Source organism: Lissotriton vulgaris, chromosome 5 (genome assembly GCF_964263255.1).
Source record: "Lissotriton vulgaris chromosome 5, aLisVul1.2, whole genome shotgun sequence".
NCBI classification, from domain to species: Eukaryota; Metazoa; Chordata; class Amphibia; order Caudata; family Salamandridae; genus Lissotriton; species Lissotriton vulgaris.
The window spans coordinates 2,013,891,760-2,013,914,373 of NC_141693.1; the positions used below are offsets into that span (position 1 = coordinate 2,013,891,760).

The 22,614-nt window shown below is 48.8% G+C and overlaps 1 protein-coding gene across 1 annotated transcript in view; it reads right to left on the reverse strand.

Annotated features, from left to right (window-relative positions):
- USP20 (ubiquitin specific peptidase 20) overlaps positions 1 to 22,614 on the reverse strand; it is a 556,910-nt gene that overhangs the window by 160,421 nt on the left and 373,875 nt on the right. The window contains exon 16 of the mRNA XM_086924837.1: positions 22,035 to 22,080. Coding sequence (XP_086780963.1) covers positions 22,035 to 22,080 — 46 coding nt within the window. The remainder of the gene's footprint in view (positions 1 to 22,034; positions 22,081 to 22,614) is intronic.

Genomic DNA, 22,614 nt, shown 5'->3' on the forward strand with positions numbered 1-22,614 from the left:
GATATCACTGAATCAGGTCTTGGATGACCTGTGAGAAAAGCAGGTGCATCATCAGAAGCCTTATATTTTGTATCACGTCTTGGTAAGACTGTCTGCACAGTCACTGGATTCCGCATTATTTTTACTCCTTGATCCCAGATATAGTCAATAATGGGCATTGACCTGAATGCTTTCCTGAAAGGCTCCTTGAAGTCATAAAGGAAGCAATCCTGTTGATGCACAGGCATTGGAAGTTCAAAACACCTGGCTGTTTTCTCTAAGAGATTGTCGAAACTTCCTATGTCTTCTGGAGGTGAATCAGTTTGTGGCAAAGCTGGAGACGCTGGTGGTGGGATAATATAATGTTGGACTTGGCCCTTCTGACAGTTTCACCCCTAAACTTTTTGCTTTTAATTTTGAGTTGAAAATATTTCTTAAGCGCACATACACCTTGCGGTTTCATGGCGCTGTATTGTACTGAACCCCTGAGGCGTCAGAAGTAGGAGGATGGAGGGGGGTTTAAAAGGAAAAGGCTTGTGTGAAAAGAAAAGTTTTCAGTGCCTTGCGAAAGAGAGTATACTGGGGACAGGATCTCAGATGAACCGGAAGGGAGTTCCAAAAGGTAGGGGCGAGTGTGGAAAATTTGGAACCACCCCACTTTTTGCGTTTGATTCGGGGGATTAGGAGCAATTGTTGGGTGGAGGAACGCAGCTCCCTGGGGGGAGCATAAGAGTGAATTTCAGAAATGATAAAGGCAGGGGCTGAACCTAAGCGGGCGTTGAAAATGATGCATCCTAGTTTAAACTGGGCTCGTTCACGAATGGGGAGCCAACGTAGGGTCTTGAGGAGGGGAGTGACGTGATGAGACTTGGATAAATTGAAGACCAGGCAGGCCGCCTGGTTCTGGACTAGCTGGAGGCATCGCAGGCTGTACGCGGGCATGCCACAATAAAGGGCATTGCCGTAGTCCAGGCGGGAGATCACCATTGCTAGGACTATAAGTTTAAGGGCCGGAAAAGAGAAAAACCGAGAGACTTTACGAATAGTGCGAAGGGAAAGGAAGGACGAGGACACCACAGAACTGACTTGGGAATGAAGTGAGAGTTGGTGATCCAGTTTGAACCCAAGGGTTTTTACAGAAGAAGAAGGGGTTGGGGGAGAACCAAAAGAGGGGGGCCAGAAGGAGGGGGACCAGGGACTGGAGCAACCACCTGTCAGTACCAACTCCGTTTTGTCGGGGTTGAGCTTCAGGTGGTTGTGGTTCAGCCAGTCCCGGATGAAGGTCATGACAGATTGAAAATTAGAAATAGACTCAGGGGAAGAAGATAGGGAAAAAATAAGCTGGAGGTCGTCCACATAATTATAGACTGAGACCTCCAGCTGTTGAAGGGCAAAAATAAGGGGAGCAATGTACAAGTTGAATAACAACGGGGACAGGGATGAGCCCTGGGGGACCCCACATTTAACCGGCTGGAAGTCCGCTGAAAAATCTCCCAAGCGCACAGCTTGGGAGCGGCCACTCAGAAAGGAGGACAGCCAGACCAGGGCAGATCCCCCGATTCCCGCCGCTCTGACACGGGACAGTAAGATGGAGTGATCAACCGTGTCAAAAGCGGCGGAGAGATCGAGGAGGACTAGGGCCTGGGGATGGTTAGTGTCCATACCATCTCTGAGGTTGTCAAGGACAGATAGTACCATGGACTACGTGGAGTGTGAAGGGCGGAACCCAGCCTGCCGAGGGGCTAATACCATATTCTCCTCCACGAAAGTGCAGAGCGTCCTGGTTACGTGGCGCTCCAGAACTTTCGCCAGAAAGGGCAGGAGAGAAATGGGGCGATAGTTGACAAGTACTGAGGGGTCCGCTCCAGGTTTATTTAAGATGGGAAGGCTGACGGACGTTTTGAGAGGTGGGATAACAATGCCCTGTGATAGCGAGCTATTGAGAAGAGTGAGAGGGGGCAAGGCGCAGGCCGAATAAATCTGTTTCAAAATGGATGCAGGGCAGGGATCAAGAGGGGAACCGGACTTGACCATCGGTAAAAGAGAAAGAAAGGATTCTTCTGTAAGGAGGGGAAAAGAGTCGAGATGAGCTGTGTTGGGGGTTGACAAAGGAAGGGGAAGAAGGGGGAATATTAGCTTTAATGGTAGAAATTTTATCAAGGAAAAAAGTATTAAGGGAGTGGCAGAGATGCTGGGAGGGGGAGGGTTTGAGGGAGGCCCTATCCGAATAAGCAAGATCGTGCACAATGGTGAAAATTTCTCTGGACTGATTGTCAACAGCTAAAATTTTGGAAGAAAAGTAGGTATTCTTGGTCACCAAAATAGATTTTTTATACTGGGCCAAAAGAGTCATGTACTGTTTTCTAAGTATTGGACAGTAGTCGCGCCTCCAGGAGCGTTCTACTGAGGTAATAGAAATTTTCAGGTAGCTAATGTGTCCCCCACTCGCACCCTATCCATGCACCCATGTTCCTTGTATGTCGTGTAACTTCTGTTCCGTACATGCTAGAAAGACGCATATGCATTTGCGTCCATCCTTAACATGTCAGCTATCCAGTCCTGCAAGAAAATCCCGTTAATTAGGCTTCTAGGCCTATGGTGCCAACGTCTTTACATGGTGCACTTTTGAATCTCGCACACGTTTTCTCCATGTTTCCTGGCCCAGTCGAGCTAGGCCCTTAAACGAGGCCCCGAGTCTCATCTCTCCTGTCTCCGAAAGCTGTATGCATCCCTGACCCCTGCCTTACTTCCTGCCAGCGAAGCGGTGCCCGGCTCGGCTTGCTTGCCTGCCAAAAGCGTATTTTGCCTACAGTTATCTGCTCAGCCTCCTTGAAAACACATTCCAGTCTAGTGAAATAGGTAAACATCTTCCCGGCTGCAGAGCAAAGGGCCCGGCCTTCCTGTCCTCCTTGCAAGTGATTTACTGAACCCGTTACCATGGTAGGCCCATGGCTCCGCACGTTGCACCAAGACACGTATGCACACACTAGCATTCGGTATTGAACGGCCTCTGCCCGAGAGACCTTTTACTTCAGACATTACATCCTCCAAACATGAGATACCAGATATGTTATAGGTACAGGTTGCCCTGACATTCCAGACACCAGTCTCCTCTACTAGTGCTAAAGTCAAAGCCCCCAGTTCTCCCCAGTTCCACGTCATGCTCAGTTGCGCGCGCATTCAGGTCATAGGTTTCTGCTGATCCTGCAACTTTCTCTATGCATCCACCCACATGTGACGTTTCTTATGACGTTTCTCTGACATGTCCAGTGCACGCCCATATGTACGCCTTTTTACACGCCTCCTGTTACGCACATGTGTTCTTATCTCTCTTCTTTCACCTGTTACGCCTACTGTATTGGTTTCAATTGTACCATTTTACTATATATAATGTGTAATGCTAATAAAACGTTGAATGTCCCTTCCTGAACCTTAGTGGTGATGGAACATGATATCCGATTCTCGAGGATCTTTCATTAAAGCCCGTATGACTCAGATCCCACGGACTCTGCCTCTCATTTGAATGAGCTGTCTTTTATTGATAATTATATGGAAAAATGATACGGTAAAATTAATTTACCACATAATTTGGCGCCCGAACAGGGACCCCCCCTTCCCCACTCGCCGGCGATGTTACGCAGGCTTTGACACCTTCTACAGCCGCGACGGAAACCGTGCACGTTTGCGGGTTTTCCTGCTATCTTCCCTCGGGCCCACGGGGGAGACGGAGACTGCGGTCCGGCATCCAGACGAGGCGGTGAGGAATGCGGAGGATCCCGACCAGAGCCCTAGTCGAGAGAGCAAGGTCCGAGGTGTCCAGAGGCCCACCTGTTTCGAAGCGCATGCGTGGTAGCGTGATGCGTAGCAGCCAGATGTCGTAGCAGTCCAGTCCAGTCCAGTCCAGTCCAGTCCAGTCCAGTTTCCGAGGCCTTCAGTTTCTTGCTTCCCGGTGAGTACCGTTGTTGGGAACGCATCTAGACGGGTTCATTAATTTGTGCCCGGTCAAGACAGGTCTGGGTACACAGGCCTGGTCCAGACGTGTCCACTTAGGTGGATACGGTCCGACGTGTCTCTTTATGGGACCGGTATTGTCTGTACTGTTTTAGCAGTGCATCTAGTTATTCAGTATTATCTCGAGATTTTCAGAATATGTGTTTTCTGTGTACCAGGTAATTTCAGTCTGAAATGTTTTAATGTGTTTTAATGTCGTGGTGTGAATGATTGTTTGCTATTCATTACTGTGTTTATTGTGTTCGCGTCCGAGTCACTCCAATCATGCCACTGTTCTCGAAATTACGTCAGATAGGAACTAGGAAAGGGATACTCGAAGAAGCAGTTCCCGTCCCGCCTAGGGACACTCCAGGATATTTTATGTACCACAAGCATGGCTTAGATGCTGTGCTGTATCTAGATTTATGGGTGGACTACACCAAAGACCTGGAAGAGAAGTATAGATGGCCTGTCTCAGGGACATGGGATGCTGAATGCATCATGAGAGTAGAAGAAGCATTATGGAAAAAGAAAGCCAGACAATCTCAGAAAGATGCCATAGAATTGTGGCGTAAAGAATCGCATAGAAGGACAGAGAAAGAAATCAGAAAAGCAGAGAAAAGTAGAGAAGAATCTGAAAAAGCTAGAGAAAAAGAGTTACTAGAAGAAGGCGAACAAGTCAGATTAGAACAATTAGACCGTCAAAGAAATGCACTCATTACAGGCATGTATCCAGTTCTTGGCGAGGGCCTGCCCAAGGCGACCCCGGAAGTACCCCGTAACTTGCCACCACCATTGGTTCCGACTAAACTCCGTCACAAACAGACCGCAGCAGACATTTTTCTTTCTTCCTATTTAGATGACGTAGCTCCAGCATATACTAATATACCCGTACCACCTGTTAATAATGTACAACAGCCTACTCAGCACGTTCAGTCCGTTCAAGACTCTACTTCCTCATCCGTTGCCACTTCCCATCCTGTCACCACAGTCCCTGTTACAACTATTCCTGTCACTACTACTACTACTGCTGTTCTTCCTACTACCAGTCCTCACAATCCTTTTGCTGTATCGACAACCCAGAGTCAGCCTACTTTACTTGCACCTACTTTTCAATTTATGACACCAACAGCAACGACACAGTTAGTTGATAGTTACGCTTCCGCTTCAGGAGGCGCCGTAGGAGGTCCGCCTCAAGTAATCACCCCGCCTCAAGTAAAACGAATGACATACAGAGAAGCAGCATTACAACGCACACCGAAAGCTGCGACTTTCGCGAACCTTAGACAGTACATTACAGATTGCAGGTATGATCCAGTACCTGGTAGCGAGGGAGACATGATGTTAATCTCGTTACGTTTGCGTCGCGTTGCAAATTATTTGATGCTATTACCAGAAATGACTAACCATCTAGACAATATATATCACTTTATTAGAACAGGGGAGAGACCAGAATGTATACGCGAGGCCATGGCACATCAGAAGGTTGAGACACAAAGTATGATCTTACGATTCCTGATTAATTGTTTGATAAGGGAACGAGACCGGCCAGGTGCTGTAAAAGAAGAGATGGATGCACTGATGAAATGGAGTAATAATATAGCAGATTGTAAACATGATAAACAAAATTGCATAGATGCCATGTACAGAAAGATCCGTAAAGAAATCGTAATAATGCATGACAGACAGAAGGCTGAAAGGGAAGCCGAGTCCGACAAGAATGAATCCTCAGAGGAGGAAGAAATAGATAATCCAGTAGAAAATCAAGGCACGATAGCATACGTAGGTAGAGTGAAGCTTCCTAAACAGTATTCTTTTGACAGACCTTTTGACAGACCCATTCGTCTAGAAAACAAGAAGCGTTTCCTTTCCCCCATACCAGAACAATGTTCTCTTGAACATGTATTTCAAGACACTGATAAAATCCTGAAAGAAAGAATAGGTTACCATGAACTTAGTACCATGCGTGATCAGGAACTAGCACGGTCAGCAGTCCAATGGGCTGGGAATGATAGTATATATAAAGATGATTCAGTAGCGCAAACGTTTTTGAGCCTTTCCCCAGACGACCAGCGACTAGCTGGTATGTATATGATCCAACATCTCATTACACTATATGAAAGTCAGCACTCTGATCCAGGACCACTATATAATATATTGGAAGAATTACTCCTAAAAAGATGGAGAGGCCTAGGTACCGATTTAATTAATATCATTCTAGAACAACGTCACAAATACAGAACTTTCCTGACTCCACATTTTGTTTCTGTTCCACCCCCGGTACGACAGCCTTTTCACCTAGACAGACAGAATCCCTTACGAGAAGTTCATCCCGTCCAGATTCCAGGGGGTGCGCTTCAACGCGTATTCGTATACACTCCTTTGACCAAAATGGAATTATTGGAAATGAAGAAAATAGTGCCTTGTCACGATAAAGATCCTGCAGGGTTCCACCGTGAATTAAAGGACATGTTACTCATGGGAGACTATACGTATCCCGACATTCTTAAAATGTTAAAAGTATTGTTGCCAGCAGGTATTTATGAAAAATTGAAAGAGAAAGAATGGGAGGTGGGAGATAAAAAGATTATCTGGACTGAATTAGAGGACGAAGAAAATACACGTATTCCAGGAACAGGTCTCGGGACCAAAACTAAAGCATTACCAGGATTATTAGTACAGGTTTTGCCTAGACTATTGTCGGTTAAAAAGGAAGACTGGGATGCAATCTCAGCCTGCAAACAGAAACAAGACGAAGACACTAGTGATTTTTATTCCAGATTCGAGAAATGTTTCATTATTAATAGTGGCCTGAAAACAAGTAGCGAGTCATATCCACATCTTTTTGTGACCAAATTAGTCGAGAATTCCTTACCCCAGGTGAAGAACAGAGTATTGAAAGTCGAAAGCACATGGCAAGCAAATACGCCTTCCCAAATGTTACAAATGTTACAGTACCACCAGAACAGAATTAGAGAGGAACACGATCATGAACAGAGACGTATGAAAGACACGAAAATGAAAGTACTAGTTGCCCAGTCCGTTCCAGCAGATGGTCAGAAGAGGGGTAACACGCAGAACACACAGACTAGTCATTCTGCAGCTCCTGTTAAAGGGAATTGCAATTATTGTAAACAGCCAGGTCACTTCATAAATGAATGTGCCGTCCTAAGACACAATATTGCTACAGGCAAAACGAAAGAGAGACCGCGTCCGCCTAGACCAGAACACGTTCCACAGAATATTCCACCGAATACGCAACCTCCACAGAATGCACAGCAACAGACAGTAGCTGTACCCCAACCCCAACCCATTGCCGCAACACAACATGTCACACAGCAAATGTACCAGTATGCACAGTCAGATTACCCCGATTATCAGCAGTATACATGAAACAGCCTAGAGAGGGAGGTTGGCTTGCCCCTTATCGAGGTTCCTGTAGATCAAGAGGGTCCCTATGTGGGGAGGAGCTTCGCGGGCAACCAAGATGGCCGCGTAAGCTCGGAGCTCCGCGGACCTTCCGATCCTCCGCAACTATCCTGCCCGAAATCCTGATCCACGAGGGTGGATACTCGTTGTTGAGGGCCCACTGAGGCGAGAACCGTTTTCAGATCTCGAATCGGTGTCTCCTACGCTGAGCTACGTCGAGTGGGACTCCGTGCCAGCTCAGTGCCATTGTCTCTGCGGATTCCGCTGCTACGCACTGCCGATCTGCGGAGTGCCTGCCTGCCCGCACCAGCGGCGAAGTGTACTGGACAGCGGCGCTATTCGGACAGCGGAGTGAACCTGGGACGGTTCTAGTGTCCTCCCGGACGAATCTCCGACTCTCTGGGCTTGGACTTGCCTGGCATAGCCCTTTGTTCTTTTGGATCTAACATGGCGGGCAAAAGGGACCTCGACAATTCGTCTAACAGAGGAGTGCGCGGTAAATCGCAACAGCAGCAGAATAGGATTGAGCGCTATACCCAACCGAAGACACCGCCTGTTACTGGACCCTCTGCCAAGAGCAACCCGCACTCGGGCTCGCCGGACGACTCTGAACCCACTTTGAGCGACATTATGGGAGCCATCACAAACTTCCGGGCGGACATGCAGCAACAGCATGAAGTCCTCACGCACAAGGTGGACGGCATGGCCGTTGATCTGTCCCTCATTAGAGCCGACTTAGGCAAAACTAATGATAGGGTCAAGAATTTGGACATCAAGACGACCAGTCTCACGGGAGATGTCTCGGACTTGCAAACTGAAGTCCGGAACCTACAGAGGACAGCGGAGCAATTCGCGAGGCGGCTGGATGATTTTGAAAGCCGGGCCAGGCGGCAGAACGTCCGCATTGTTGGTGTACCGGAGGGTTCGGAGGAGGCGGCGACGGACCTCCTCGTTGAAGACCTGATCAGGACTCATCTGGCCCCGCCTGGCCTCAGCAACTTTTTCTCGGTGGAGCGTGCCCACCGAGTACCGGGTGGCCCGCCGAAGTCGGGCGTGGCACCTAGACCCATCGTGGCCCGGCTGCTCAATTTCCGTGACAGGGATGCTGTCCTGCAGGCCTCCAGACGACATGGGCCGCTTAAATTCCAAAACGCCGATGTCCATTTCTACCCAGATTTCACCAGGACAGTTCAGCGACAGCGCCAGAGCTATGCAGGGGTGAAGCGAAGACTACGGGACCTGGGTTTCAAGTACTCCATGATGTTCCCTGCTAAGCTCCGGATCGAACACGAAGGTCGTGCCCTTTTCTTCGACTTCGCTGAGAACGTTAGGGACTGGCTGGACACTCTACCGCCGCGCCGAGAAGCACAGGAAGACCATGAGGGTGGCGCGGCTGGCGGCTCGGACCTATGAGACTTGGTTCTATAGTGGGTGATTCCTTGATTATCTTGCTTGCCTCAGTGGTCTATCGAATGTAGCTTTGAGATGCCGTACTATCTTTCCTGTTAGTACATGGAGGGTGGCGGGAGGTGTTCGCGGAGGTTCCTCACTCCTCTGGGTGTCTTTTTGTAGAAGTAGTTATGGGGCGACAGGCACACTGCTGGTTGGGGGGGCTTTTTAGTCACATGCAGGGGTGCAGGGTGGGGGGTGCAACTATGCAAGTTTTACTGTTTGTTTGTTCTATCTCTTTTTCTTCCTTGAGGCAATGGACTGTGTGTTTTAATGTGCAATTGACGTTTGAGTTCGATGGCGTCGGGTGGGGCGGGTTGTTCGGGGATGGGGGGTAGGAAATTGAAAGTGCTTAGCTGGAATGTCAATGGATTAGGTGACCGAGTAAAGAGAGGGGTGGTGATCCAGCTGATAAAGAGACACATGCCTGACGTAGTACTGTTGCAAGAAACGCACTTAGTGGGGAACTCCTGTAGGGCCCTGAATCGTAAGGGTTACAAAATGGTTGCCCACTCTGGGTTCTCCTCGGGCTCCCGGGGGGCGGGCATCCTTGTGCGTGCGTCCCTTCCTCTTGAAATAGACGTCACACTACTTGATGATAGAGGACGCTACGCAGCTGTGGCGGGTAGATGGGAGGGGCGTTCCTTGGCCCTGCTTTCGGTTTATGTTCCCCCTGGCCTCCAATCTAGCACCTTCCAGGACCTTGGTAGCGCCATCTTGTCCCTGCCTTCGGGCTTACTGATCCTGGGGGGCGATTTCAACTCAGTCTGCTCTGGCACTCTTGATCGCCAGCCACCGAGAGACCTCCTGGGTTCCCAAACGTGGCTGCCGGCCTTCCTTGACTCTATGGGTCTGGTGGATTGTTGGCGGTTATTACATCCTACGCTCCGCCAGTTTTCGTTCCTCTCTGGGGCTCATGGGAGCCTGTCCCGCTTAGATTATGTCTTCACCCTGGCGGCGCAGTCGCCTGCCATCTCTGAGGCACGTTTTTTGGCGAGGGGCGTATCCGACCACTCGCCGTTGTGGATCTCCTTTGATTTCGGTGTCCTTCTGTCCAGCCGCCCGGCTGCGGTGAATCCCTGGTATTTCCGCAATCATAACACGCAAGCACTCCTAGCCAAGGCCATCGGCCTATACTTTACTGAAAATACGGGATCCGTGGGCTCTGCGGTCACCCTGTGGGAAGCATTCAAGACAGTGTTGCGAGGTGAAGCCTTAGCTCTCATCGCAGCGGCTAAACGAGCTCGTGATGCTGATCTTCTGCATGTGGAGGAGGAGGTCTTGGATCTCGAGTCCCGTTTGGGGCCTGAGCCCGACCCTTCTCTCCTGCACGAACTCTCTCTGAAACAATCGGAGTATCACGATCTCGCCACGAACGCAGCCCTGGTCTTGGCGAAGGAGCAGCAGGGCCGCATCTATCATGTAGGAGATAAGGCGGGTAAACTGCTGGCCTGGTTAGACAGGCGAGAGATGGCAAGCCGGGTGGTCCCGGAGGTCCTGGGCGATGACGGTGTGGTGGTCACTGATCCGAGTGCCATTGCTGAGTCTTTTGCGGACTATTTTCGGGGTGTCTATACTTCCGGCTCGGACCGCTCCGAGGCCGACTCGTCTGAATTTCTTTCGGCGATAGACCTTCCTTGCCTCTCGGAGGAAGACAGTGCAGACATGGACCGAGACATCACTGCGGATGAGATTGCTCTGGCGATCCGCGCTCTGCGTGCGGGCAAGGCAACCGGACCCAATGGCATACCGGTTGAACTATACAAGATTCGGCCGGATGTGATCTCCCCTTATTTGAGAGATATGTTCCTCCGTGCCCGTGAAGAGGGTGTCCTTCCCTTGGACCAGCGACTGGCCACCATAGTAGTTATCCATAAAGAAGGCAAGCCGCGGGACGTTTGCAGGTCCTATCGCCCCATTTCTCTCCTCAACGTTGAGCCCAAGATCCTGTCCAAACTGCTGGCCAACCGGTTGGTCGGGGTTATAAGCGACTTGGTGCACCCGGACCAGTCTGGTTTTATTCCTCGCCGCAATACTGCCCTCAACCTGAGACGCCTGCACGGGGTCATGGCCAGAGCTCACACCCTTACGGAACCAGCGGTACTGGCCTCCCTCGATGCTACGATGGCCTTTGATTCCTTGGAATGGAACTATCTATGGGCGGTGCTGACGAGACTCGGGTTCGGACCGGGTTTCCTGGGCTGGGTGCAACTTCTTTATGCTAGCCCACTGGCTGCTGTCACGGTTAACGGCCGCATGTCTGCTCCCTTTGCGCTCCAATGCGGCACCAGACAGGGCTGCCCCTTGTCTCCGCTCCTGTTTGCGCTGGCTCTGGAGCCTCTCGCGGCTCTGCTACGCTCGCACCCTGACTTGCATGGGATCTCCTGGTCCCCGGGCTTTGAGGACAGGGTTTCCCTGTACGCAGACGACATCCTGCTCTACCTCACCTCCCCTTGCAAGTCGCTTATCGTGGCGTGTGATGTGCTCAGGTTGTTTGGGCGCTACTCAGGCCTGATTATTAACTGGGCCAAATCCTCCCTTTACATCCTCAAGGGTGACACGCCGCGCCTCCCCAGAGGTTGCAACATACAACTGGCCGGGCAAGGCTTCAAGTACTTGGGGATTTACATTTCGAACAGCCCTAAGGCGAGGTATGACCACAACTTACTCCCCCCGCTCCATCGGTTGCGGAGGGATGTGGAGAGTTGGCGTAAGCTCCCTCTCTCTCTCCTGGGCCGGGCGGCATTATTTAAAATGATGTCCCTGCCCAGGTTCCTGTACGCCTTGCAGAATACTCAGGACCTTGTTCCGGCCCGCTACTTCAGGGAGGTTGAGAGCCTGCAGCGTGCCCTGCTTTGGGATGGTCGGCCTCGTGTCGCTGTCCAGAAGCTCACCATGCCATGGTACGACGGGGGCATTGCGCTACCGGACGTACGGAGGTACTACTGGGCCTCTCAACTCACCGCTATCAACCATGGTTTTTACGGTCCTGTTGACAGCCCGGGCTATGCTATGGATCGATGGCTCTTGCAAGGTGGGAATTACTACCGCGCTCTCTATTCTAGATCCTTTGATCGGAGCCTCACGGGTCCGACCAAGGCGGCGGTCCACACGTGGCGAACGGTTAATAAGATACAGGGTTGGCAGGGCAGACTGACGAAATTCACCCCTCTATTCGATTCCGACATTTTAGGCAAGCTCTGGCATACCAAGGGCTTTGACAAGTGGGACCTCATAGGGATTTCAAGGGTTGAAGACATGCTGGCCAGGGGGGAAGTTAAGTCTTTCCCGCAGCTGCAGGCTGAATACCAACTGAGTGGAACGGAGTTCTTCCGGTATGCCCAACTTAAGCACGCAATAGCCGCCGCCAGACCGGAGGAGGGTGACATCCCCGAGAGCTCCCCCTTGGAGGACAGAGTACTGGACGGGCATATGCCGGATAGCGCCATCTCTCTGTCCTACAAGAAGCTGATTAATGTTCAGGTCGACCTCCTCCAGCGCTTGCGGGAGCAGTTGGTGGCCGATGGGCTGGAACTGGACGACGAGGACTGGCAGAGTGCTGTGTCCTCCCCTAAGGAGGTCGCCATCTCCTCGCGTCTGCGGCTAGTCCAGTTCAAAATCCTTCACCGGGTGTACATTACCGGCCCCCGGCTTGTGCGTATGGGCTTCTCGCCGGATGGCCTTTGTCGTCGTGGCTGCGGAGCCCCTGCTACTTTTCTGCATATATTGTGGGAGTGTCCCGTTATTGCCCCTTACTGGGAGAGGGTACATCGAGTGATGAGAGAGGTGACTGGAGTGGGGTTGGTTCCGGAGGCGCGTAGGTGCCTCCTCAATGTCTGGGAGCCGAATGATTATAACACGGCACAGACCCGGTGGGCTACACTGGGCAACATGGTCGCTAAACGGGACATAGCGCAGAAATGGGGATCCAACGTGGCCCCCCTGGTGATACAATGGAAGGCCAACATGGATTGGTGTATGTTGCGTGAAAAGACTGTGTACACTGCCAGGGGGCGGCCTCAGACATGGAATAAGGTGTGGGGTGCTTGGAATGCCTACAGAGGTGATTTGTGTTTGCCACCTGAACGGATGCCCCGCGATGAACGCCTATCACCGTAGACGTTGACAACGGCTATGCTACTCACGTCCGGATTCTCCTGTTCTTCCTTCTCCCCCCCCCCTTTCTTCTACATCCTACTTAAGTTCTTTCTGAATCTTCTCTAGCCTCTGACGCCTCCTACTGACTCATAGTCATTTCTCCTTCCATTGCCTTTTCCGCGCCCTCGGGCGCTTCTGTTCACGTTTCTGTTTTGTAAATAAAATAAAAAACAACCTGCATTGTTCTGACATGAATCGCTTGGCACTATGACCATTCTGAGATTTGCTGCCTTGCCTCCGGGATGTTAGGCTGAATAGCTGTGTGCTTTACTACAATAAAGGTTTTAAAAATTAAAAAAAAAAAAAAAAAAAAAAAGAGGGTCCCTAAGTACATAGTCAGGTATTAGGGAAAGACAGAAAATTTTTGATTGACACAGGGGCGAGCAGAACTACCATTAGTCATGACGAGGTTCCAGGGGCACCCCTCTCAGGCTCACAGAATGTTTCCCTTGGATTTTCAGGAAAGCCTATTGTTAACGAAGTATCAAAGCCAGTTCCCCTTGCAGTTGGTCCATTGTCCCGAACTACTGATTTATTACTTACGAAATCATGTCCCGAAAACTTGCTTGGTATCAAAACGCTGAAAGCTCTAGGAGCAGTAATATGTTGTTCTCCGGAAGGAGTGAGATTATTTTTACGTGACTTTAAGGGTCATTATGTGTTGAGAGATTTTGATGCAAGATTGAAAGATGTTCCACAGCATTTATGGGCGCAAGGTCCAACTGATGTAGGTTGTATGCACATTACACCCTATCGTGTCACACTCAAGCAAGGTGTTGTACTACCCCGAATCCGACAATACAAATTGCCACCCGAGGCTGTAGCAGCCTTACTCAAAATTATTGAGGAGCTCATTGCCCAAGGAGTAGTCGTAGAAACTGACTCCAATGTATGTAATTCTCCAATCATTCCGATTCTTAAACGAACTGACCCAAATGCACCTCCGGTCTACAGATTGGTGATCGATCTTCGAGAACTCAATAAATGTATTATACCACAGTACCCAGTAGTCCCAGATATTTCGTCACTATTGACTGCCATTGATTCCGAAGCTGCGTTCTTTACTGTAATCGATCTCAAGAACGCCTTCTTTAGTGTGCCCATTCACCCCGAAAGCCAATACCTTTTCGGGTTCTGTTTAAATGGCCGAAGCTTCAAATTTGCACGTGCACCTCAAGGGTTCACGGAAAGTCCTAGCATTTACAGTCAAGCTCTGAAACGACAACTAGACAGTATTCACATGCCTACTGACACTGCTCTACTGCAATATGTCGACGACTTGTTAATCACAGCACGGACCGAACGTGACTGCGAGCGCGCGTCACTGACGGTCTTGTATTTTCTGGCCGAAAAGGGGCATAAAGTGTCCCCTTCGAAGCTCCAATTCTGTGCCCAGCAAGTGGTATACCTTGGACACTTGCTGTCCAAGAGGGGTAGACAGTTGACTCCAGATCGTATCCAGTTAATTGCACATCTGCCACAACCCAAGACACAAAAGGAAGTACGGGCTTTCATTGGCCTCACTTCGTACTGCAGACAATGGATTCCCCAGTATGCATATCTAGCCAAGCCACTCATACAGTTGACAACACAGGAGGCAGCGACTTCGACTGTCCTCCCTTGGACTCAGGAACATACACAAGCTTTTAATGACTTGAAGAAAGCTTTATGTCAAGAACCAGATTTAGCGACACCATGTTACAGCAAACCTTTTACACTTTTTGTCACAGAACGCGATGGCACAGCATTATCTGTTCTCACACAAGATCAAGCAGGACACCATAAGCCTTGTGCTTATTTTTCTAGTACATTGGATCCAGTAGCCCAGGCTCTGCCTGCGTGCCTAAAATCAGTTGCAGCAACAGCTCTAGCTATCAGACAAAGCGATTCAATAGTGTTAGGACATCCCTTGACAGTACAGGTTCCACACTCTGTGGAAGTTCTTCTGAACCGAACCCAGACTCAACACTTGACCATAGCACGACTGACAGGTTATGAGCTGACACTGTTCCAGCCACACATAGAAATCAGACGCTGCAACATACTCAACCCTGCCACATTGTTACCCTCGAGTACAATTGATCCAGCACCACATGACTGTGTAGAAGTCATTAATACAGTAACAAAGCCCCGACAAGACTTGACAGACATTGCATTGCCCGACCCCGACCTGACACTTTACGTGGATGGTTCATGTATGAGAACAAGCACAGGAGAGTTAGTGGCCGCATATGCAGTGACCACTGAAACTGAAGTCATAGAAACACATCGTATTGACAGACTATCTGCTCAAGCTGCAGAGCTCATTGCTCTGACCCAAGCCTGTATACTAGCCAAGAACAAGAAAGTAAACATATACACAGATTCACAGTATGCATTCGGAGTCGTACACGACTTCGGTGTTCTTTGGGAAGAGAGAGGTTTTTTAACTTCTCACGGTACCAAGATCCAGCATGGTCCCCTCATTCAAGCCCTGTTAGAAGCAATACACTTGCCTACAGCCATAGCCATTATGAAGTGCAAAGCACATACTAAAGTCACCGACACTATTTCCCAGGGTAACGACCTGGCAGATCGAACAGCCAAACTCACAGCTCAGACAGACATACCGACTGACATGACAAAGACTGAAGTAACTTCACTGACACATTGCCTGACAGTTAAGGATCCCACTCTAGATGTACTCGACATACAGACACATGCAACCCCAGACGAAATCAAGAAATGGACTGAACAAGGAGGGATCCATACAGATCAGGGATGGATGACGAAGGGAAGAGCCACATGGTTCCTCCCCGACTCTATGGTTCAAATCATCATTAACACAGCACATAGTCCAGCACACTTAGGAGAGAAAGCCATGTTAGACAGTTTACAGAATCTTTGGTTCAACAAACATTTACGAGCAGCCGTAAAACAGAAAGTGCGTACTTGCATGATCTGTTGTCAGTTTAATCCAGGAAAAGGTGTTCCCGTGGAACAAGGTGGATTTCATCCTCCTGACCATCCTTTTGAAGTCCTCCAGATGGATTATATCCAGATGGACAGATGCCGAGGATTCAAGTATGTCCTCGTAGTCGTATGTGCTCTTTCCCGATGGACAGAAGCATATCCAGTCCCCGATTACACTGCTGCAACCACTGCCAAACAGCTGGTCCGTGAGTTTTTCCCACGATATGGTTTGCCCCGTGTCGTGTACTCTGATAATGGACAGCCATTCTCGTCCGAGCTTATGAAACAGGTCTCACTCCTGTTAGGTTACCAGTGGAAGTTCCACTGCGTCCGACATCCCGAAGCCGCAGGTCTCGTAGAGAGACATAATCAAACCCTGAAAACACGCCTAGCAAAAATCTGTGCAGAAAAAGGTGTAGATTGGATAGTTGCCCTGCCAGTTGCACTCTTTTACATGCGAATGGTAGCCCATTCTAGAACAGGATTGTCTCCGTACGAAATTGTTTTTGGTCGTCCTCCGAATATGTGGGGTACGCCTATGCCCAAACGAATTACAGATGTTGAAAGTACTATGCTGACAGATTACTTGGCCTCCTTGATGTCTGCACTACAATCTTGTCGTTCACAGGTCGCGGCTGCCTTCCCGGACAACACCCAAGTAAAACCGCATGAAGTCGTCCCCGGCGAGTATGTCTACGTGAGGAACTTCGACAGGAAAAGTCCGCTGGAACCCAGATGGAAGCAGCCCAAGTTGGTGTTGATGTCAACCAGGACCGCAGTTAAGCTGGAAGGTCGCAAGGGATGGCTACACTCCAGCCACATTAAGAAATTTCAAGGACTGTGTCCAGAGATTCCGATTAAGGACTGCCCACTTCTAGATACTGACTCTAAACTCCCTCTGCTAGAAAAAACTCCCCAACAGGAGTATCGTTCCAAGTTGAGGTCTAGTAAGTCAGACAGCGTTTAATTGTTTAAGTCCCCCTCAGGTGAAGCGGTTAGACAGGTTTCTGACATGTATAAGATAGACCCAAGTAGTCAGAGAGATAGGCGTAGCGAAAAGAGAAAACAATACTGTAAAGTTTTGCACAGCAGATGCATTATCGCATTAATTTCTATGTTTCTTCTGAGTCTTACGATTATATGCATAAGTTTAATGCTACATGTTTTCTTTCCTCTTGATTCTCATGTACAGGTTTCCTCTAATGACACTGTAGAGCACACTTTTAGTGACCTGCCTCCTCACGAATTATCCTATCGTTTAGCAATGAGCAACAATACATTCATCCGTATGTTACATCATTCTTATCCGTTCACACATAATGGTTCGTGTGGTGCATGGTTTACTTTAATGTCTTCCCTAGATAGTAAGTCCAAGGTTTCCCAAGGCAATTAGATTTGGGGGAACCTGAATACAGTTATGAATAAAATATGTTTCCCAGACCAAGAAAGTCTTCCCCAAAGGACAGGGACCGATCTAGAAAACGAAGTGTATGGATTAGGTAATTTTACACTTAACCTCATGATCCTGAATGTGCAGTCTGAGACTAATTCGGACTTGCCGTTTATTACAGTTTTGCCAGTGAAAGGTGAATTATGCGTCAGGAAGAATGGTTCAGTACATCTAGGACACAGTGATTGTAATACTGTGGTCGAATTCAGTGATAAAGGAAAGTCTACTTTCAAAGCTTCCCGCCATTCTTATTTTATATGTGGTCAAACAGCCTATGTACGTCTGCCATTAGATTGGGATGGGACGTGTTATATTGCGTTCCTATTGCCACCTGTCTTCCTAGCTCCGCCTGATTATCATCGGAATCCAAACCTTGTACATGTGAGACATAAGAGAGACCTTCCTCCCGTTATCGATTATTCTGAATCATCATGGGATCAGTACAAAGATTATATTAAAAGATATTTTTGGTTTGTAGGTCCTGTCCAAAATAGTAAGATAATTCGAAGATTGACCAGAACTTTGGAAGCAGTAGTGAACGAGACTACTTTTGCTTTAGGTAACCTGACCGAGGAACAGTCTGCGATGAGACTTGTTGTTCTTCAAAATCGCCTTGTCCTTGACGTCATCCTGGCAGATAGGGGCGGGGCTTGTAGAGTCATCGGATCCAGTTGTTGCGTGTTTATTCCTAATAACGCGCCATCCGTGTATAAGGCCATAACTCGGCTTCATGAAATTGCTCACCTGATACACCAGAATCCAGGCTCCTGGACTTGGTCCGGTTGGCTCTGGAGTGTAATATCCGCCTGGGGATGGAAATTGTTATCATTCCTAGGAATAATATTGGTCATAGTATTCAGTTGTTGTCTCTGTCTGCAATGTGGGCCAGCGATTTGCGGCTTGTGCGCCACAGCTTGTATTCCCCGTCCAAGTACACGTTCCCGAATAAAGAAAGAAGAACAAATGATGCTTTACGAACAGATAGATGGTCTCATGAATATAGATATATCCTAAAGGGTGTAGTAGGGTCCAAGGAGGGAATGAGCTAATAGAAATTTTCAGGTAGCTAATGTGTCCCCCACTCGCACCCTATCCATGCACCCATGTTCCTTGTATGTCGTGTAACTTCTGTTCCGTACATGCTAGAAAGACGCATATGCATTTGCGTCCATCCTTAACATGTCAGCTATCCAGTCCTGCAAGAAAATCCCGTTAATTAGGCTTCTAGGCCTATGGTGCCAACGTCTTTACATGGTGCACTTTTGAATCTCGCACATGTTTTCTCCATGTTTCCTGGCCCAGTCGAGCTAGGCCCTTAAACGAGGCCCCGAGTCTCATCTCTCCTGTCTCCGAAAGCTGTATGCATCCCTGACCCCTGCCTTACTTCCTGCCAGCGAAGCGGTGCCCGGCTCGGCCTGCTTGCCTGCCAAAAGCGTATTTTGCCTACAGTTATCTGCTCAGCCTCCTCGAAAACACATTCCAGTCTAGTGAAATAGGTAAACATCTTCCCGGCTGCAGAGCAAAGGGCCCGGCCTTCCTGTCCTCCTTGCAAGTGATTTACTGAACCAGTTACCATGGTAGGCCCATGGCTCCGCACGTTGCACCAAGACACGTATGCACACACTAGCATTCGGTATTGAACGGCCTCTGCCCGAGAGACCTTTTACTTCAGACACTACATCCTCCAAACATGAGATACCAGATATGTTATAGGTACACCAGTCTCCTCTCCTAGTGCTAAAGTCAAAGCCCCCAGTTCTCCCCAGTTCCACGTCATGCTCAGTTGCGCGCGCATTCAGGTCATAGGTTTCTGCTGATCCTGCAACTTTCTCTATGCATCCACCCACATGTGACGTTTCTTATGACGTTTCTCTGACATGTCCAGTGCACGCCCATGTGTACGCCTTTTTACACGCCTCCTGTTACGCACATGTGTTCTTATCTCTCTTCTTTCACCTGTTACGCCTACTGTATTGGTTTCAATTGTACCATTTTACTATATATAATGTGTAATGCTAATAAAACGTTGAATGTCCCTTCCTGAACCTTAGTGGTGATGGAACATGATATCCGATTCTCGAGGATCTTTCATTAAAGCCCGTATGACTCAGATCCCACGGACTCTGCCTCTCATTTGAATGAGCTGTCTTTTATTGATAATTATATGGAAAAATGATACGGTAAAATTAATTTACCACACTACCCGCCCAACGGTATGTGCGGACTCGTATGGTAGAGTTTTGTGAAGAGAGAGACATCGCAGTGAATGAGTCAGACACCCAGTCCCAACTTAGGGATAACCTAGTCCAATGGCAGAAGGATGACTGGGAACGTGAGCGCAGTGAGGAGAGGGCCCGGGCATCATGCCATGAGGGTGGTGGGTCTGAGGGGAGCCCTGAAGAGTCTGAAGAGGAGGTGGGGAGTGCAGGTGCGAGTTTGGTATGTGCGGACTCGTGTGATTAAATGCTGCGCGATGATGTGTGCGGCATAAATGTGTCTAGTGTGGAAGTGCCACTTCTAGAAGTTGGCATGTCTGTGTAATTTATGTGAATTGGCTGTCTGGCTTGTGATTGGCTGGAGCCGGCTGGTACGCCTGGCTCCAGGAGTCAGGATGGGTCTGCCCCAGTGGTGAGTGTAGAGATCTGCATGATTGATGTGAGGGAGGAGTGCACCTGGGACCTGAATAGGGCTGGGCTTTCCCCCACACAATGCTGGCTCTGCCCCCTGTGGTGCGACTGATGACCCTAGCCTGACTAGTGAATGGTGAGAGGGGCTGAGCACACCAGAGTGCTCCAAAACCAGCTGCGACTGCTTTACCCCCCACCCTGCAGACACAGACAAAGGGTTTCTGTGTATAAAAAGGGGCTGTGACCCCATACAAAAGGTTCTCTTGCTGATCCAACCTTAGAGGGGGCCTGCTGCTGCTGAGCGCCAGGAGGACCGCCACTGGGGACTGCCTCCCTGCCTGGAGGGCCCTGTGAGCTGGCCCCTGGGCCCAGACTTTGCACCCCCCACCTTCCTAAAAGCGTCCCTGGACCTTGCCTCTAAAGCGCCTGGGAGCGCTTTGCTTTTATTTATTTTTAGCGCTTGGTTTCCCCCAGAGGAGCGCTGTTTGACTGGCCACTTGCCCTTTAAGGAAGCAGGTGCCCACCCTGCATTTTGCCCGCATTGTGAGCCGATTTTGGCGCGGGTGCCACCCCGCGCATTTATACTTTGTTTAACCCCTGACGGGTGCCCACCCTGCCAGGGACGTTCTTCTGACCTTTAACCCTATCCTTTGTGGTGGGCCTTGGGTGTTGTTGCTGGGTGCGCGCGCAAACGCTTTACACATCGCCTCTGAGATGAGCCTGACTGCTCGTGCCAAGCTACCAAGGGGGTGAGCAGGGGTTATCTTGGCGGGCGACTTCCTTGCCCTGACGTAGAATGGTGGTTTCTGCCTGACTTTGGCGCAAGCCTCTGCCAACCGGAAATTCCCATTTCTAACATATAATCATCCCACTTGTCATGTTGTTGCTGTTGATCTTGTATTCCCCTTCCTCCTGTTCTTCCTGCTCTTTATGAAAATATGATAGTTGTTGTACAGGCACTTGTGACTGAGGAGAAGGTGTCGGTTGACTTCGTACCATAGAAAGTGGTGGTGGTGCTGGTGCACTAGACTGCGTTGTTGGAAGAAATCTCTTTCTACAATCCGCTAGCATGATTTGCAGATCTGTAACAAGGGTGGAAGGAAGGGATACCATGTCTTGTTGGGGTTGCTGCTGATGGCGTTTGTCAGAATAATAGGATAGCTGAACATAGTACTGCTGTTCATCAGTGTCCTCTTGGTACTTTACATTGAGCTCTGACAGACTTTGTGCTGCTCCAAGAGGCTGTCCTAATCAGAATAATCTGTATCATCTAGGGGATGTGTTGGTAACAAGGACTGGACTCTGCTTGGTGATGTTAAGGAAGGTGTTAGCCTCTCGCGTTAAAATTTTGGATGAAAAATCAATTTTCCTGCAACCGTGAACAGGAATTCTGCATGTCTGCGTTGTAGAATAGAACAAACTCTGTAACTTCAGAGAAAAAAACTCGCTGACAGATGTCTTTAGACATCCAGTGAAACAAGAAGAATACACACAAATAAAAGGCATGTCTGAGTACAGGAATTCCTACCCCACAGAACAGAATAATCCACCACACTATGCAACTATCATATATGAGTGTTCTGCAGTGGTCGCAATGAAAAATATTTGGTACTAACTCAGTGGATGAAACAGCAACAAAATTAAATACATGACAGGTGCTGTTGATGCTAGAGACTTGCAGCTCACTGCCAAAGCACAGCCATGGAACTGACAAATGTGAATGATACATTTGTACGAGTAAGATGCGTACACAGATGCACATATGTGAACAAAACGGAAAGAGTACAAGAGGCCAATTACAACAAAAGCTACACCTTACAACCCCCAAAGATCTCTTCACCCCTAGCTCCACCTCACTCTCTCAAAGGGAGGACGCCAGTCAGTGAAAACAAGCAGTGTGCCTATTTGGCTGATATGCTCTCATAGTCTAATGAACAACTATAGTCAAACCAATGAAAAAGGTGGACAAAAAGGGGACTGTTAAGGAAAAGGTTACATACCTCAGGCAACCTGAGAACTTTACAGTACTTCACTCCATTCCGCAACCTGTAAGCAAAGGCAGACATTAGAGCTCAGCATTCAGCAGAGCACAAGAGGTAACCTTCTCAGCAAACAGAGCTACGCACCCAGCTTTGGGAGAGGAGGCCCCATCCTCACCTCTCAGAGCTTAATAGAGAGTGAGGCAGGACCCCACCATCACAAATCAGAACTCGGCTTCCAGGTGACAGAGGAAACCCACCCATAAGCAGTCACAACCAAGGAAGGAGACAACACATATTTATCAATATCTCACATCAGAGGAGAAATGAAAGGTTAGCCTCCCAAAAGATAAGAGGGTGTGAGGTGACAGCCATCTTAACTGACCTGTGCAACAGAAAGAAAGCTACTGCACCCACTCACAAGAGGACAAAAGGTGACAGCCATCTATAACAAGCATTTGCAATGCAATAGGTCTCGCATTAGGAAAGTTTGAGCTATTGATATTGTAAATGACAAATTTGTTATTTATGTGTTGGTTTTGAAAATAGCGAAATTAATTGCTTTGTTATTTACAATGCCAATGGTTATAACTTTCGCAAA